The following is a 19,199-nucleotide window of genomic DNA, read 5'->3' as shown; positions in this document are numbered from 1 at the left end:
GCAGGCTAACTGATTTAAAGGCACATTCCTGGAAGGAGATGAAACTGCAATGAAGTCTTTGCTGTCCTGGGAGCAAATGACTCCACTTCAGGTCTCTTATTTCTTTTATTTAACAGAAGCACTAATACAGGCTACAACATGATTATCCCTTGAAAAAATGATGCTGTGTGACTGAAGTCAATCACAAAGAGCACATGTTACATAATACCACTTGTATGCCAGACCAGAAGAGGAAGATCTAGAGAGAGAAAATAGGTTACTGGTTGCCTAGAGCTGGAGAATGGAGGAGGAAGCTGGGAAGATTGGGAGTGATAGCCGAAGGGCAGAGGACATTCTTTCTGAGATGATGATGTTCACATTTGCTGTAGTGATGAATGCATGTACCTACAAATATGTTGGACACCTGTAAAATGTGTGCTTTAATGGAGTGCACTATACAGTATGTGGATTACATCTCAATAAAACTGTTCAAATATATAAATAAATGCATTGTTCTGCAGTGCAAAGGGTTTCGCAATCCAATCTCCCAGGCAAATAAGAGTTTCAGGTTAAAAAAAAAAAGAGTTCTCAGGTTAACATATTTTCACAGTTACCTTTTTTTTTGTGTGTGTATGTGGTGAGAATGCTTAAGACACACTCTCTCAGCCAATTTAGTTGCTATACAATATATCAAATTGTCATGTGGTAATACAGAAATGCAATTTGGTTAGTCGTTTACACATCAATAAAACTGGTGGGAAAAACATTTTCAGGTTTATCCCATATTTACACACAATTTAATTTTTTTATATTATTAAAATCGGAATTAATTATCCTAGGGAAATTCTGGTGATTTACATTTCAAAATTCTTTAGGGAGAATCAGTTTTTTTTAAAAAACCGATCTAAATTGAATTCCCTTGCAGTGTAAAATGTACACCGGAGAATGTAATGAACACACTTCACATTCTGAGAAGAATCCTTGCACTCAGGAGCATGGGCTTCCAACTTTCTCTTAAGGACAAAATGAGTGGGGAAGGGACAGGTGGAAGATTCAAGGCTGGGAGGCAACAAAAATTGAAATGGAGCCGGACTCTACTAAAGACGATGAAGTCACATTTCATTGTCTATGTTTCTAGACAAGAGTCGCAGTTTCATTAAGTGAACTCCCAGTCTTAGGTTAAGCCCTTGACCCCTAGAGGACATAAGACTCTCTTGTTCTAGTGTCCCTGTCCTGCTGAAACGTCACCCTTGTGTTCTGTACTTGCTCCACTTAGAAATTCAATCAGGAATTCTTTGCACATTTCTGTGCCCAAGTGTTCGCAAAATGCTGGGCACAGTCAGCCCTAACCCCGGAAAAGTTTGTATCTGAATGCAAATCTACCAGGCCTGGTAAGGTTTGAAGGAGCTCCATCTGGTTTGGAAGACCTTAGCGTTCTCCCGCCTGCTGTCAATCAGAGATGAGGGGGCGGGGCCTAGAGAAGTGTCCAATCAAGGGTGCTGCTGGGGCAGGTGGGTGGGGTGAGGTACAAAGCGGCGTGTGGGTTCCTGCTCTCTCCAACCTTCCTGGGGTTTGCTAATCTCGTGTTCCTGGTGTAATCTGCGCTGGCATGGGTGTCGTGGGAAGAACTCGGGGAGACCCAGGAACCCCAGAAATGGTGAGTGTGCGGTGGCCTAGTCAGGAGAGCAGGACGAGGGACTGGTTGGAACCGTTTGCTGGACCGCCTCGCGGCGGTCAGGTCCGTAGCCTGCGGACCCAACTAACCCCCGGCCGCCGGAGGACCGCAGTCCCCTCCAGCTCGCTGCGTGGGGGCTGGGCCGACAGCCGGGTCCCCCGGCGTCCAGTCGCGTCACTGCGCGGCGACTTAGACCCCGGCGCCTCTCTGCGCAGCTCTGAGCACACAGCCCGGTGTCTCCCGAGACGCTGCAGTGGGAGGGTCATCGGGACAATAACTTAATTCGTACGTGAGATTAGCTGTGGGGTCAACGGTCCCTATTTTCAACCCAGTAGTACCTGTTTTCTCCTAAGGTTTCCAAACGTTTGAGAAGCCGGGTCTGAAATTCACGACCCTGCCCCTCCACCAGCCTAGCTCTTCCTCGGACTGGCAATAAATCCCTGAATGTGAGATCACCTCCTTCCCAAACACCAACTTCTCTGCGATTCATTTCACTGTCAAATGTTCTCCGTGGTGCATTCCAAACAGAGCAAGTATTTTAACTATTATTTTCCCCAGGAGGCATGAATGGCTCATATTTTTAAAGGTTCTATTTCTCTGTGGATATTTTACATGAGAGGAAACAGAACAAAACCTCGTGTCTAACCGCCCAAGATATTCCCTGGAAACAGACATCCTACGGGAAGCCCTTTGGGTGGAGATTCCTCTTTGGAAACGTCCTGGGTGTTCTCTCCTGTCAACACTGCCCCTTCACTGAATTTGTCACCAAAAAAAAAAAAAAAAAGAATTTATTCACTTAAGTCTCTGTTTTTGGGTAAGGGTAAAATTTATTTAGTGTATAGAACTTTAGAGACAGTTTAAAATACTTCTAAACAGGCAATAAAGGTGTGATTATGAGAAAAGATATTCCCGTACTACATTTTTTTAAATTTTTACTTTATTGATTATGCCATTACAGTTGTTCTATTCCCCCCTTCATTCCCCTCCACCCTGCCCCCCGTCCCCACCATTCTCCCCCTTTAGTTTATGACCATGTGTCTCAAGTTCTTTAGATTCTATATTTCCCATGCTATTCTTGCCCTCTCCCCTATTTTCTGCCTACCGTCTATGCTACTTATTTTCTGTACCTTCTCCCCCCTTCTCCTCCCCCCACTCCCCTGTTGCTAACCCTCCATGTGATCTTCATTTTTATGGTTCTGCTCCTGATCTAGCTGTCCTTTTAGCTTGCTTTTTAGATGTGGTTGTTAATAACTGCGCGTTTGCTGTCCTTTCACTGTTCATATTTATCTTCTTTTTCTTAGATAAGTCCCTTTAACATTTCATATAATAGGGGCTTGGTGATAATGAACTCCTTCAATTTGACCTTATCTGAGAAGCACTTTATCTGTCCTTCCATTCTAAATGAAAGCTTTGCTGAATAGAGCAATCTTGGTTGTAGGTCTTTGGATTTCATGACTTGGAATACTTCTTCCCAGCCCCTTCTTGCCTGTAAGGTCTCTTTTGAGAAATCCACTGACAGTCTGATGGGAAGTCCTTTGTAGGTGACTGTCCCCTTTGTAGGTGACTACACCAGCCAGGCCAAAATGCTATACAATTTTCTTCCCTTTTTCCACATAAACACTGGGTTTAAGGAATTTTTGCTAAACTGTTCAAAAACTGGATTTGTGTTGTCAACTAAGAAACGCTTAAAGCTGTAGAGAAGTTTTACAAGTTTATTTGAGCCAAACTGAGGAGGATTGCCAGTCCTTTACCCTCCTCCAGATTTTGGAGGAGGGTAATTTTTTTCAAGAATTACTTGAAATCAGTGGGTGGTAGGTTGGGGGAAGGGGGAAGCAAAACAGTGGGGGTGGGGAGGGATCTTGTGAATTGGCTAAAAAGTAAAAAAATAGACGCAAACTTCTTTTACATAAATGGGTATGGAATAGTTAACACTTAAATTAACATGATAACAATAACAAAGTGGGGGGGGGGGCGGTTGTGGTCTCTGCTCTGGTGTAGTGAGGCAGGGTGGGGAGGAAATCACCCAGACATTTTAAAGCTGTGTTATCTTAGGTGCAAAAAACACAATAGGCTCAGTTAAGGTAAAGATTGACCTTTGTCAGGGAAGATTCAGACCTGGGACTTGACTACCTGCCATGGCCTGCTTTCAGTTAAAAAGTTTTAATCTCAGACCATCCTATGTCCTTACTTTAGGTCTCTGAGTTTGTCAGGCCACCATTCGGGCCTCCCCTCAGCTTGTTAGGTTTAGTATGTGGCTCCCTTTTTTGTCCACAGTGTCAATTTTAAGTATCAATAATGTTTCAAGTACCTCCATTGTGGAACACAAGCTAAGGAAGGGTTACTTCTTGAAGGCCCAGTGGATCTTTCTGGGGAGCCTCTGCCTGCAGTTGTCCTATCTGCTCACACCCACCATGGAAGGAGCCTGTACACTGAGAAGCAACGGCCCTGGGGAGCTGGGGTGTACATGCACCTGGGGGTGGGGGTCCCCACTGCTCCTTCCTAAGTTGTGGTTATGGTTTTCTAGGCCCAGATGTTTTAGACCTTATGTTTGAGTTTTGCATCCACAGTATAGGTGCACTCACGGTGTTATTTGTACATGTGGAGAAGTCTGTTAAAGAGGTCACAGTTCTGTCTTGTTGACAAAATTACTTGTTAATTTGGGGGTTCATTTAGGTCTGAGTCATACTAAATCAGGCTGAGATTTCCCTCACTTGTGAGAACTGACAGCCTGGGAGGGAGCGCTCCCATGCCTAGGGGGGGGGGAGCTCAGAATTCACTACTGGGGCTGCTCTGGTGTTCCTCCCCCCGGGCTGACCCACTCTAGAAGTTGTCAGCTGGGAATATTTAGATCTTAAGTCTGCGAATATGTTAAACATTATGAATGTAGGTTTCCTTTTGAACTGTAGAAAAGCAGGCTGCTTACGTTCTTTGATTCCAGTATTTATGCTTCTTTTCTTGGATTCCCTTTTCCATTCAGTATTGCAGCCCTTTGCATTCTAGTTCCCATGGGTACTTAGGGTTTTAAAATGTGATTAATTCTTGTCTGGATCTCATGAATGGTAGGAAACTCCCCGCCTTGGCTTTAACTGGACTCAAACGACTCCACATTTCAGAAAACTCTCACTGTGAGGTGGGCCCTGGTCTTAACCGCCCCCCCCCCCATAACACACAAGCACTGACAGCTCTTTCCCTCTTTCCCATCCCCTCTTCCTGGAGCGCAGGCAAGGCAGGGTTGCCGCCCATCTCCGCTTCCCGTCTCACCCAGAAAGATGGAGCGGGTCCTGTCCCAGCCCTCGTCCTGTGTAAGCCTCAGCTGGTCCCTGTGGCTAAAATAGAGGCCTTCGACCTCTGACTCCCAAGAAGTTCAAATTAAATGAACTTTAAAGGGTAAAAGTGAATTAAAAATAATGACTAAGTATAGGAAAGTATGGTGTGCCTAAATTTCTTCCCTCATTTTAAATAAAGAATGGGAAGGTGTAAAAACTCCTAAGCCAGGAAACAAACCCCAGAAGACTCCCTGCCCTCACCCTGCTCTGCTCCTGGGCCCTGACTCTGTCCTCCCTCAGATAACTAGCGGTGAACACTTCTTGATCATCCTGTTAGTGTTTCTTTATATGAAAACAAGCCTGTGCAGATGCCGGTTTTTTTCTTGCCTGTGTTTATTCTTATAATGAGTGATCAGACTCCACAAGCTTGATGTTTGACTGCAGAAACCCAAAGCCTCAGCCCTCCTTTTCCCCCGGAGGCTCCTGCCCTATGACTGGCTGTCCACTGGGAGCCCCCGAGCTCTGTGCTGTCCTGTGACACATTGTTGACCCACCGAGCCTGGGTTGTGTATAGAGTACTTGGAACTGAAAGTTGTAATTGCTCAAACTTTGGGAGCAGGGGTATGGGAATCAGACCATCCTTACAGTGGGGTTTGGTTTGATGTCTTGGCTGGAACCCTGCTGTATGTTTAGGGTGATGATGTGAGTGAGTCTGGGGTCCTCCAAATCAGAGGGGGAATTAGCAGAGTATGAGGATAACTGTCCTGTGAATGAGGTGAGCCCATACTCCTTAAAGAGTGATTTTTTCAGGGTGGGCCGAGTCCACTCTCGTAATATCAGAGGGCTCATGGGACCCTGAAGTAACACGGCTGTCACTGCTCCTGTCTGTACTGCAACACATATCCTGACCCTCTGAGTTGTGGGAGATGACACCCATACCTCACTGTGGCACACCCAAGGGATTTACCTCAACCACTTTAAGCCCAGGGCACTTAAACTCTGTTAGGCTACCAGCGGTCATACAGGAGGCTTGTAACCCTGATGGCAAGGACCTGAGGCCCTCTGGAGGAGTGACTGTTACCACGAAAAATACCAGGATAAGCAGGACATCCCCCTCCAAAGTATATCCAGTGACCTAAAATACAAAACAGGAAGGATGGGGGTTGGGGAACAGGGGGTGGTGGGGGGAAGGTACTAAAATAAAGGTCCACAATTTGACCTGATTGCAAATGCAAAATATATTGAAAGAATTTAACATAACAGAAAAGAAAGGTCTCTGTTGGGTTTTTGGTTCATGGTAACATTGGTTTGAAATAATAGTAATATCTCCTCTCATAGATTAGTTCACAAAGCTTTAAGTAATTAATCAAACTAGATTTTTTTTTAACAGGTATATCTGGGGATCCCACTAAATTTAAGCAATTCACCTCATCATCTTAAGGAAATTTCTGTGTGCAACACAGATGACAAATAGGTGTACTGTGCCTTAACCATCAGAACTCTCACTTTGCCCAAACTTCTTACAGTCATGTCACCCACTGTCCTAAAATACCCCTTGGGTATGGGGGTGCTTTGCCAACAGACCCCCCCCTCTGTCTGCCTCGGATGAGAATAAGTCTACCAAGATATGATCTGCTTGAGGGGGAAAGATGGCCAATCTCTCAAAGGAGAAGGACCAAGAGCCGTTTCCTCATTGGGCTTTTATTGGGTTCATTTTGCACAGGAATACAGGTAAAGCTCATTAATCATTGTCAGGCAGTAAGGATCAAACAATAGATAACATACAAAGAACTACTATGAGGGCTTATTCTGAGTGAGGGTTTGTTAGCTAAAGGGCTACAAAACTTTGGGAAACAAACTCATTTCATGCTTGGACCCTTATTAGAAAATCGAGGGCATTCTTAGCAAAGCAGATTTCACAGGATTTTATGTATTCTTTCTTAGGCCTGATTGCCCCAGGAACCTGCCCTTTCCAGCACACGACTACATCGCCCTCTGTTATTGTTTCAGGCTTAAGTCAGGCAGGGGAAGTAAGGCAGCCAAGAGATTAGGAGACTTCCTACAGGCAGAATGAGGACTCAGGCTCTTGTCAAAGCCAAGGAGCCAGGGGCAAGGGTCCATTACCCCCTTTTGCTATAATCCCCCAAGCCCTTCCCTGAGGGCCCCTCATGGTCGTGCCTGTCTTAGATGGTTCCTCCCTTGAGGAATCTCACTTGTCATTGGCTAATTGATCATCCATTGGGGGCCAGGCAGGGTGAAGTAAAAGCAGAGGCAGTGCCCCTGCCAGGGAGATAAGCTTTGTCTCCTTAGTGGCTCATGGTCCAAAGGTCTCTCACTCAGCCTTAGCCATGGAGGGTTACAACTTCTGAAACCAGGCAGGGCAGTTCCCAATACTTGGGAAAGCTCTGAACTTGTGATTCATAAGTTAAAATTAAGTCTACTACCACTTTCAAATTGGCGTGACAGAGTAGATGCCACAGAACTTATCCACAGCTTATACTTTTAACTTAAAAATTCAGTTTATATTTAACATTATTCTGAATTAGTTTCAGATGTACAGCAAAGTGGTTAGAAAATCATGTACTTTACAGAGTGGTCCGTCCCCTCTCCCTCCCTGATGCTTCAAGCAGCCACCTGACCTCATATATGATTATCATCGTGTTATTGACTATATTGCCTATGCTGTAATCTCTGTGACTCTTCTGTAACTACCAATTTGTTGCTTAATCCATTCACCTCTTTCACCTTCCTCCCCCTTCCCCTTTCCCTTTGGATAGCTGTCAGTTTTTTGTTTCTATGAGTCTGTTATTTGTTTATTTTGTCCCCCAACTAATATTAACTTGTTAATTAGACCCATTTCATAATGAATTAAACAGGACCTTGAGTGATCGAAAAACATTGTAAGAATCCTATTTAGGAAGAAGTCTTTATCCCCAGTGCTTCTTTTTTAGCAGCCTTATGTAGTCTGCTCTTGAACCTGGAAAGAATGAACGACACCTCACAGTGGATTCCTATAACCTTGAGGCTGTGGTAGCGGTAGACAAAACCTACACCCAGCCCCCCAACATTAAGGGAGGAAATGACTGACTCCTACTGGTAAATGTCCCGTTATCACAGAGTTGGCTAGAGTCTGGTCTGTTCAGTGCCAATTTGAACAGCCTCTCAGCTGCAGTTGGCCTTCACCTCTTAAGAGACATGACACATCTTTACCTGGTTCCTCCCAGGAAACCTCAGTCGCCTTGCCATCCCAGGGTCGCTGCAGGCAGGATCTGAACTACATTGACTTTGCTCCAGGATCACAGGTGTGACATTATGCTCATGACATCCCTCTCTGAGGACATTTATTTCACGTTCATTCAGTACATACAAATACTGAAAAACGGAGCTTGCAGAAAGTGTGTGTGCCATTGAGCTAACGTAATGTAAGGCCCCGATACCTGGTTAAGTCCCTGAGAATGATTTTGTAATCAGACAGCTTCTCCATGCTTTTGGTGCTGAGGAGGCAATATATCCTTGTTTGCAAGTTTTACTTGAGCCCATTTGTGCTGTTACTGGCAGATTGGCCCACCTTGCAGGCACCCCTATGACAGAAGGCTCTAGACCATTTAAATTGCCATAAACAGGCACTCCTGTTAGTGCTTTTGGTTCTCTTTGGTTGGTTTTTGTTTTTTTTTAAAGAGTAGGGGAGGGAAGGAGGGAGAGAAACATCAATGGGAGAAAGATCGATTTGTTGCCTGTTGTATATACCCATACCGGCAACCTAGGCATGTGCCCTGATCAGGAATTGAACAGCAACTTTTTGCTTTGCAGAACAATAGCCAACTGAGCCACACTAGCCAGGGCTCCTGTTAGAGTCTTTCAAGTCACCTTCCCTGTAGAGGCTTCAGTGACCTCTCATGCCTCCTGGAGTTACCCATGTGAACCTGCCCTAGGCCCTACACCATGTGCCATTAGAACTGTAGTTGTCATCATGTACTGGGATCTCCTGAAAATAGATACTCTTCATAAATACTGAGCACGTTACCTTTGTTGAGCTCACTGTTATGCCTTTGGCCTGGGAAATGGTACCCCACCAGGGGAGGACACCTACTGATATGTCCATGTGATATCCTGGAGCCAAATCTTGGTCCCGTGGTATATGCCACGTGCAGAATGGTGGCCCCTTCTCTGTTTAGTCCATTGAAAGATACTGTGGCAGTAGAAAACGTTACCACTCCCCCAGATAGTTTCCTCGGGAATTCTTTGGGATTTGTTGAATGCATGACACTGGGAAGCACATGCACTTCCAGGAGGACAATACACATACATAACTGATGGGTCTCAGTGGAGAGTTGCTGCCCTTCATCTCTTAATTGGGACATTCCTGATAAACGACCAAGCCCCAGGGTCACACAGTTCATCAAACACTAGGCAGTCATGTTACTAATGGCGGACAGTTGGCCCCACAGGATATGTTCATAGACTCTAGGATAATTGTCCTCACAGTTGTCCCTTTTTGGAAAAAGAATTCTGGGAATGCCTTTGATCAGATACCCAGAGTAGAAATCCAGGTAACACTTGTCTGTACATTACTGAGTCTACCATACCAGGACTCGCCAGGAAACTGCTGATCCACATTGGAGTTCCAGAATCCACTGATAGTAACCATGGCACTTCTGAGAACACACAGTGCCACGCTCCCCAACAAGGGCATCCCATGGGAGTTTCACCTCCCCTGCTGGTCTCAGGCTATAAGCACCTTGCTGGCCTATTAAAGTTAGTTCAAAGCAGTTGAATGAATGATATCCTGTTTCAGTCGTGGAAGGTAAATTGTAACCAGTCTGTCTTTATCTTTTCTTTCTAGTGTACTTTTTCCAGAACAGTTTTGGGTTTACAGAAAAGGTGATCAGAGAGTAAAGAGAGTTCTGTGATGAATATTAAACAAGTTAAAAGAATATTTTAACCTCCCAACAAGAATATTTTTATTCCGCCAGCTGCATCTATCCACTAAAGGCCTGAAGTGATTTAGGGACAATACAGCCAGCTGGACCTTGTTACAAATTGGGTTTCCACAGCTTCCCTAGACTCTCGTGTGTGGTGTTGGGAGTGGAAGAAAAAGCTTTCAGCTCTTCACTCTGTTTTTACTGAGTAAATATTATATTGATTTGACTCTTCCCTCTTTGAGGCCTGTATGTGGTAATAAGGAAGGAAATGAGTTTTTCTCATGAAGTACTGATGGTCTTAAAATGAAAATACTTGTTTCATTTATATCACATTCTGCTATTTCCCAACATACTGTGGTCTCTGCCATTAGAGAGCAGCAACATGTGTTTGTGACACCGTTAACTTATGAGGAAGTCAGTGTAGGCAATGAGTAAGTTTATGATAATCAATCATAAAATAAATATTTGGAGATGACAGAATCATATGTGACTGTCATATAAATGGGATCTAGGCGTCCAGTGCTGTCAGTCTCACTCATCCTGTGCTACACATATTTGCGGTGTTTTAGGATCCACTGGCCATTGAGGATGTGGTTCTGACCTTCACCCTGGAAGAGTGGGCCTTACTGGATTCTTCACAGAAGAAACTCTACAAGGATGTGATGCGGAAAACTTTCAAGAACCTGGCCTTCATAGGTACGGATGAAAAGTTACCTTCAATTCATCAATTGGAGAACAAGTGTTTCTCATTGGTGTTTTTTCCAAGATTTGGTTGGTGAAAGGTGGGACATCGGTAAATAAACAAGGCATGGTCACAGCTAAAAACAAACCTAGAATCTAATATTTCTCTAATTTTAATATTTTGGGGTTTTTTTCTTGTTTGCATTTTAGGAAAAAAATGGGACACTCATGACATTGAAGAACTGTATAAAAACCAGGGGAGAAAACTAAGGTGAGTCACACAGTAGAAAGTAGTGGCTGATTTGAAGATCTGATTATATTATGAAAAATTTTTAAAGGAAACAAAACAAATAATCCCTACTTCAAATTGAGTTATTGTATTAGAAAATTTTCACCAAAAATACGTTTTTATGTATGACATAGATGTTCAGTGTTTGCAAAATAGCTTACATAAAATATTATTAAGTTTTTATGTGATTATTGTTTTAATAATAGAAAGGGTGAAATCCTCTTTGCAGAACATTTCTTCTATTGAACTGTAAACAATTGAGACAAAGCAGAACACCTACACTTTTCTTTTTGTAGAGAATGGGGGAGGGAGAAAGAAAGGGAGAGAGACATCGACCAGTTGCCTCGTGTACACCACTCCAGCTGGGGACCAAACCCACAACCCAGCATGTGCCCTGACCAGGAATCAAACCAGTGACCTTTCGCTTTCCAGGGCGACAACCCAGCCAACTGAACCACACAGGTCAGGGCTAGAACAACTATACTTTTCATGTGAAGGGATAGTTTAAATATCTAAATAAATTAAAAATTGTTAATAAAGAAATTGTTAATACTGTGTGTACTTCTCATTTTTTTTACAGAAATTATATGGTAGAGAAACTCTGCAAAAATAAAGAGGGTAGTCAATGTGGAGAAAACTTTATTCTTGTTTCAGATAGAAATCTGAACAAGGAAACCACCGGAGTGAAACCACATGAATGCAGCACATGTGGCAAAGTCTTCATGCATCACTCATCCCTGAATAAACATGTCAGATGTACTGGACACAAATGTTACAGCTATCAGAAATATGGGAAGAAGCTGTATAGATGTAAGGTGTGTGGGAGAGCCTTCAGTTATCGTCAATGGGCTGAAAAACATGAGAGAAGTCATAATAAAGAGAACAAGTATAAATGTAAGGAATGTGGGAAAACATTTTCTGCTCCTGCATCCCTTCAAGCACATAAAAGGATTCACACAGGAGAAACACCCTACAAATGTAAGGAATGTGGGAAAGCCTTCATGTGGCAGACAGGATTTCGGAGACACATGATAATGCACACTAGGGATTCTCCATATAAATGTCAGGAATGTGGTAGAAATTTCAGTTGTTCCACTTCGTTGAGGGCACATGAAAGAACTCACACTGGTGAGAGACCCTATCAATGTAAGGAGTGTGGAAAAGCCTTTAGATCTCACAGTTCCTTACAAATACATGAAAGAACTCACACGGGAGAGAAACCACATAAATGCAAGCAGTGTGGTAAAGCCTTCAATTGTCCCAGTTCTTGCCGAAAACATGAAAGAGCTCATACGGGAGAGAAACCTTACGAATGTAAGGAATGTGGGAGAACCTTTGGTGGCCTCTCAGGCATTCGTGTACACATGATCACTCACACTGGAGAAGGACCTTATAAATGTAAGGAATGTCAGAGAGCTTTTATTTCTCCCAGTTCATTTCGAGTACATGAAAGGATTCACACTGGGGAGAAGCCTTATAAATGTAAAGAATGTGGTAAAGCCTTTAGTTACTACTCTTCCTTTCAGTTACATGAAAGAACCCATACTGGAGAGAAACCCTATGAATGCAAGGACTGTGGGAGAAGCTTCCTGCGTTACCAAACCTTAAAACGACACATGGGATTGCACATGGGAGAGAAACCCTATGAATGTCAACAATGTGGGAAAGCCTTTAGGTATTACCTTCCCTTCCAAAAGCATGAAAGAAGTCATTCTGTAGAGGAAACCTGTGAGTGTAAGCAATGTGGCAAAACCTACAGAGATTACAGTTCCTTAGAAACACACAAAAGAACTCATAATGGAGAGAAACCCTATGAATGTAAACAATGTGGTAAAGCCTTCAGATGTTTATCTTGGTTTGGGAAACATGAAAAGACTCATACTGAAGGGAAACCTAATGAATGCAAGGACTGTGGAAAGGCCTTCTCTCGTCCCCAGACCTTGAAAATCCACATGAGAGTGCACACTGGAGAAAAACCCTATGAATGCCAACAGTGTGGTAAAGCCTTCAGATACTCCTCTTCCTTCAGAATTCATAAGAGAAAGCATCAGAGAAATCCTTGGAATGGTGGCAATGTGGCGAAGCCTACAGTTCCTTAGAAACAAACAAAAACTTCATGAGAAGCCTTATTAATGTCAAACTTTGAAGAGCTTCAGGTGTTTTTGATGACATGAAAGAAATCACACAGCAAACCCTGAATAGAAACAACATAGTCTTCTCAGGTTTTTAAATACATGAACTCGCACTGAAGAGGAATTCTGTGAATTTAAATGTGATAAAGCCTTTGTCACACAGCCCTTCAAAGATATGTGTGATGCACACCTGAGAGACACGCAGGTAAGGAGTGTGGAAGGACTAGTCATCCCAGTTCCTTCCAAAGGTATGAGAGGACTCCCTGTGTAAAAATGAGTGTAAACTGTGGGAACAACATCTAATAGTCTACAGCCTTACATGTGAGAACTGACTGACCAAAACAAAAATATAAGTAGAATGAAAAAGCCAAATGGAAATTAATCCATGTATAATGTTCCAGACAACAGCACAAAAGAGTTATTAATAAAGTTGTAACCAGCTCTGACCAAGTAGGTCAGTTGGTTAGAGCATCATCCAGGTACACCAGAGTGGTGGGTTCAGTCCCCAGCCAGGCCACATACGAGAAGCAGCCATTGGATGCCTAAAGGAGTGAAACAAGAAATTGTGAATATTGAAGGGACAGTATTATACAATGAATATGTACTATTCAAAAATAGTATATAAGATTAATAGGTAGTATTTTATTCTTAAATCTATTTAAAACTTTTATTTGAACCTGTTGGATTGATGGGTGAGTTGAAGTGTATTTCAAATATGCATTTAGGTTTAATTTTTATTCATTATGTGCTAAGAGGCCATTGAAATTCGACAGTATGGTATTGGGATTTTCCTACTGGCCTTGTGGCAATTCCTATAAATCCCTAGTTCATTATATATATTCTACCTTTCTTAGTGACAAGGTTTCTCTCTTGAATTTCAAGTAAAAGAGCCTTTCTTCATAATTCTAAACAGTCGGAATAGTTGTTATGGCAAGTTTATGAAAGAATATGGTTTCATGTGAGTTATTTTCACATTTGGACTTTACTTTTGCTTCTTTTTTTCTGACTATTTGCTGAATAGACTTTAAGAAGAGAGACCTGTGATAGGACAAAAATCTAGAGCTGGGATGTAGCCCTGCAAGTAATGTTATTAGCTGGTTTTTCCAAAATTCATCCCTTTTATGTTTCCTTCTTAGAATTCACCAGAATTGCACAAGACTTCCGAAAGAGCAGCAAAGAAGGCATTAGTCAGATTTTGGAGCTATCATTCAGGGAGAGCTACATAGGAGTTTCAAAGACACCATATTTTATTCCATGTTTAGGATTTTGGTTTTTGTACTTCCAATCAAAAGTATCCTCAAAATGGCCCTGGCAGGTGTAGTTCAGTGGATTGAGCATGGGCCTGCAAACCAAACAACCGCGGTTCGGTTCCCAGTCAGGGCACGTGCCTGGGTTACAGGCCAGTTCCAGTCAGGGGACGCATGAGACACAACGATACATTGATATTTCTCTCCCTCTCCCCTTCCCTTCTAAAGATAAATAAAATCTTTTTTAAAAAAGTATCCTCAAAACCACCAACTATTTTATATTCATTTTCTAAGAGATAAAGATTTCCCACTGATTTTCAGAAGACCCACATCAAAGATCCATCAGAGTTTAGATTTTTTTGTCAGCGCTCTTGTCCACTAGGAAACTGATTCAGACTCTTACACTTGGGAATATTGTCTGTTTCCCCTGTTCTCTAGATTATGTCCATTTAAGGTCTGGTTTGTACAGGGAACACCTCATATTGTCAGCAGTGCCAGTGAGCATGTGGTCCTGATTCACTGACATCTACAATTGTGTGCTCACGGAGAAGGATGCAGGAGTTTGCTTCTCCACTGCATTGTACACTGGCTGCCTTGATGTGGCCCTTTCACCTGAGAAATGTGAGAAGCAGCACATTTTTTCCCTTCCGGAAGACTGGTGGGGAGGGGCCCTGTTACTTGTAGCTGAATGTATTCTTTCAATGTTTTTTATTACTTTAGATGATTTGTGATTAAAGCTATGTGTAGCTTTTTTTTTGGTCAAAGAATGTTTCCATTTTTCTATTTCAGGAATATTTTCTTACTGTTTTCTAAGTCATCAAGAGCAAATATTACACATGTGCACCACTTAACAATGGAGCCACTTTATGAGGAATGCATCGTCAGGTGATTCTGTTGTGCAGACATCATAGTGAGCTTACATGAACCTACATGGCATAGCCCACTGCACGCCTGTACTGTGCGGTGGAGTCTGCTGCTCCTAGGCTGCACATCTGTGCAGCGTGTTACTGTGTTGAGTACAAATGGAAATTGTAACACAGAGGAACTTGTGTATTTAAACATCTAAACATGGAAGAGGGGACAGTAAAAATATAAAAGTTTTTTAAGTGGTACACCTGTATAGGACACTTAACTGTGAATGGAGCTTGCAAGACTGGAAGGCACTGTAGGTGGGGCCATGAGTGAGTGGTGAGCAAATGTGAAGGTCCAGGGCATCACTACGCTGCTGTACACTTAGGCAGCAGAAATTTATTTTAATAATTTCAAGAAGTTAAACATTTTACTGTAACTTTTTACTTTATAAACTTTATTTTTTTTTATTTAATTTATTTATCTTTAGAAGGGAAGGAGAGAAGAAGAGAAATATCAATGTATGGTTGCTTCTGGTGCATCCCCTGCTGGGAACTGGCCTGCAACCCAGGAATGTGCCCTGACAGGGAATCGAACCACAATCTTTTGGTTCACAGGCCCGTGCTCAATCCACTGAGCTACACCAGCTAGGACTTACAAACTTTTTTTTTTAAACTCATAGTAACCTTTAGCTTAACAGAAACACATTGTTTGGAGGGAGAGACACCACTTCGATTTGGGATACAGGTCAATAAAAAAGGATGCCTGGGAGTATTAGCAACAAGAAGTGAACTCCAGCAAGGCGTGTTCTTTTCCAGGCAGTATTTCTCCATTTTGCTGCCCTAGTAATTCAGGAAGGTGTCTCAGAAGAGGGGCTGGGTCGTCTGTGACTTCTTACAGCCCCACAGTGCCCTGGCAGTGTGTGCTGACCACTGTGCTGGAAGGCCCTGGGGTTCTCACTGCCAGGTCACACAGGGCTTCCATTGGCGGTCTGCAGCATGGACCCCAAGCATGACTTACCCTGTCCTTAAAGGCCTTGAGCCCTGACCTTGACTTGACTTCATTATGGATGAAAGTCCCTTCAGGCATCCATTGCAATAATAGGGATATTTCATCTATATTAAATAATATCCTCTGTAAAGTAATTTTCCCCCACAGCTTATCTAGAGTTCCCAAATACTTTTCAGCTGCCTTTGCACCAGTGCTCAGATTCACAACTTTCACATAATGCAGTGAGTAACAGTTGAATTGTTTGAACCTACCAGAACTAGCAGTTAAGTTTCATACTGCAAAAAAAAAAAAAAAAGAAAGAAAGAAAGTTGTGTTCTCCGTATTGTCATGGTACTGAGAAAAATAATACTGCTGTGTCTGGTCTTCAAGTCATTAGAATTCTGTACATGTCTGACAGAAGCCCTTCTCTAATTCTTGTTACTTGCTGTCTTCAGTGAAAAGATCTAAGTTGAAGGCATCATACTTTGTAATCTAAAAAGTTACTAGAAAGCTACAGTAATTAAAATTGTAATACTGGCACACAAACCAAGAACAGAATCTGGAACCCAGAAACAAACCCTCACATACATGGTCAAGTGATTTTCAAGAATAGGCAAAGCAGCACCCTGAAGGTAAGGCAGGTTTCCATGTATCCAGAGACCAAGGCAGAGTCCCTGAGAGGGCACCATCCCGAGGTGGCCAGCCCTGGGTGGCAGGGCTGACTTGGAATATTTGCATGGAAGGGTCAGTGTTTTGTTCTTTCTAGGATAGACTCTCTGGGAAGATTTGCCTTCTCTACGTGCAGTGCTTCTGTCAGAGCTGCCACACATGGACTGACAGACGTCTTACCCACTGTCACAGTGTTGCACACAGCATTGGCTCTGGTGAAGGTACTCACTGTATAGGAAACAGTGTGGCAGTGAGCAAATGCTCATGGGATTCACTGGTCTTCCCATATTCCCTACCATCCTAAGGCAGCTGGACTGATACAATGGTAGAATGGGCTTTGCAGGATAGTCACTGTCCCCTGGGTCACTCTGCCTTGCAGGTTTGGGGCAATGTTCTGCAGGAAGCTGTGTGTGCTCTAGAACAGAGTTCATCATACAGCACTGATTTTCCCACAGCCAGCATTTCCCAGGGATCGAGGGTGGAAATGGGAGTGGCGCCATTCACTGTTACCATTCTGATCCTTAGTGACCCACTGGCTTCAACCAGGAGACACTTGGATTTCACCAAACTGGATGGTAAGCCTGTCCCTGACCATTTCGGAGCCCTCGTGCCTTTAAATCAACTGGCAAAGGATAAAATTTGGCTCTGGCTGGGGTGATTAATCCTGGTTACTAAGTGGGAATTGGTCTGTTGCTCTACTAGGAAGGTAAAAAACGCTAGGTCTGCAATTTAGAACATTTCTCAAGGTGTATCTTAGCATCACCATGGGATTAAAGTCAATGGAACAGGACAAGAAACCAATGACAGGACAACCTACTGCCCATAGTTCTCAGGAACGAAAGTTAGCATCACTCAGTTAAACAAAAAGGCATGACCAGCTGAGGTGCTTGCTGTAAACAATATGAAATGAGTAATGAAAGCAGGTTGTTGTAAATACTAAATGTGAAGAGCTGCAATAAAAAACAAAAACCCATGAACTGTTGGGAGCCGCCCTGCCTGGTTTCAGGAACTGTAACCCTCCCCCCCCCCGCCCAATGGCTAAGGCTGAGTGAATGACCTTCGGACCATAAGCCACTAAGGAGGCAAAGCTTATCTCCCTGGCAGGAGCACCACTTCTGCTCCTTTTACTTCATCCATAACTGGCCCCCATTGCTTGGTCAGTCAGTCAATGATGGGTAAGATTCCCCAAGGGGGGAATCACGTAAGACAGGCACGATCACAGGGAGGCCCCAGGGAAGGACTTGGGGGGGCTATGGAGAAAGGGGGTGATGGACCCTCACCCCTCAGCTTTGACTAAGCCTGACTCCCCTGAGTCCTTGAGAAGTCTCCAAAAATTCCTTGGCTATCTGCCTCCTCTGCCTGACTTAAGCCTGAAACAATGACAGAGGGTGGTACCGCCCTGTGCTGGAAAGGGCAAGCTCCCCGGCTGATCAGGCCTGAGAAAGGGTATGTAAAATCCTGTGAAGCCTGCTTTGCCAAGAATGCTCTTAGTTAAATGATAAAGGTCTGAGGAGGAAATGAGTTTGTTTCCCAAAGTTTTGTAGCCTTTTAGCTGATAGACCTTGACTCAGAAGAAGTCCTAATAGTTCTTCGTATGCTATCTACTGTTTGATTCTTACTGCCTGACAATGATTAATGAGCTGTGCCTGTATTCCTGTGCAAATTAAACCCAAATTAAACCCTTTCCTGTCTAGGGGTCAGCGTGCTCTCCCCCTGAGAGAGTGGCCAGGCTTTTCTGAGGCACTCCCCCCTTGGGGGAGTAGCCATGCTGTTCCTTTTCCTCCACAGGACTCAGTAGTCGGTCTTACCAACTACCTCTAATTTGTCTCATATTTCATCCATGACGGGCGGGCACTGCAGGCCGGTGCATGTATCAATGAACTAATTATATATAATTTACAGAAAGTGAAAAACTGGTGAAACAAACCTTTGCTGCATATTTGGGCCCCTTCTTATTAACTCTCAGAGAAGTTTGGCCATTTCACCCTGCAAGCCAGCTCCTTAGCTCATTGCTGACCCCCATCCCCACCTTTTCTCATGCTGCACTACCTCAAGGGCCCACCAGGGGGGCAGGCACTCCCAGTAACAGGACTTGGAACTGGGCCAGGCTCTGGTCCCTAGAGAAGCAGGGACCTGGAGTTAAGGACAGAAACTCTCCAGTCCCACCCTCCCTGCTGACAAACGTGGAGACTGAGGCTGAGGTTTTTCCAGTGCTGGGAGCTCAGGGTTCAGGATGCTCACTCCCGGTGCTCACCTCCTGATAACACTCCATCTCTGTGTCCAGCAGCTGCAGGTAAGTGAGAAAGGTGCTGAGGAAGAAAACGACCACCTGGGTCATCAGGGTGGGAGTGGTGATGAGCCCCAGCTCCCAGGTGTCCCCACAGACCCTCCTCTGAAACCCCTCACCTTCAACCTCCAGACACCGACCAAGGCTCCCACGTGGAGCAGCCTAGGACCCTTAACAGCCTCCCCCAATTTCTCCCACCCCTTTCCTCCCCTC

General features: G+C 43.7%; 1 protein-coding gene across 2 annotated transcripts; it reads left to right on the top strand.

Moving 5' to 3' along the window:
• The first annotated feature begins 1,487 nt into the window (after positions 1-1,487).
• On the top strand, positions 1,488-15,428 carry LOC119038884 (zinc finger protein 709-like). Of its 2 annotated transcripts, none has more exons than XM_037131446.2 (4): positions 1,488-1,636; positions 10,412-10,538; positions 10,734-10,794; positions 11,393-15,424. In XM_037131446.2, the coding sequence occupies exons 1-4, from the start codon at positions 1,589-1,591 to the stop codon at positions 12,909-12,911; spliced, it is 1,755 nt and encodes a 584-aa protein (XP_036987341.2). In that variant the 5' UTR covers positions 1,488-1,588; the 3' UTR covers positions 12,912-15,424. The 2 variants fall into 2 exon arrangements, with proteins under 2 accessions (XP_036987341.2, XP_053514049.1); XM_053658074.1 differs by lacking the exon at positions 1,488-1,636 and adding an exon at positions 11,109-11,274 and having other exon boundaries at positions 10,510-10,538; positions 11,393-15,428.
• The last annotated feature ends 3,771 nt before the right edge of the window (positions 15,429-19,199 follow it).

The sequence above is a fragment of the Artibeus jamaicensis genome, unplaced genomic scaffold (assembly GCF_021234435.1).
Source record: "Artibeus jamaicensis isolate MK-2021 breed Jamaican fruit bat unplaced genomic scaffold, CSHL_Jam_final scaffold_537, whole genome shotgun sequence".
Taxonomy (NCBI): Eukaryota; Metazoa; Chordata; class Mammalia; order Chiroptera; family Phyllostomidae; genus Artibeus; species Artibeus jamaicensis.
This window is presented reverse-complemented; position numbering and strand designations above follow the sequence as displayed.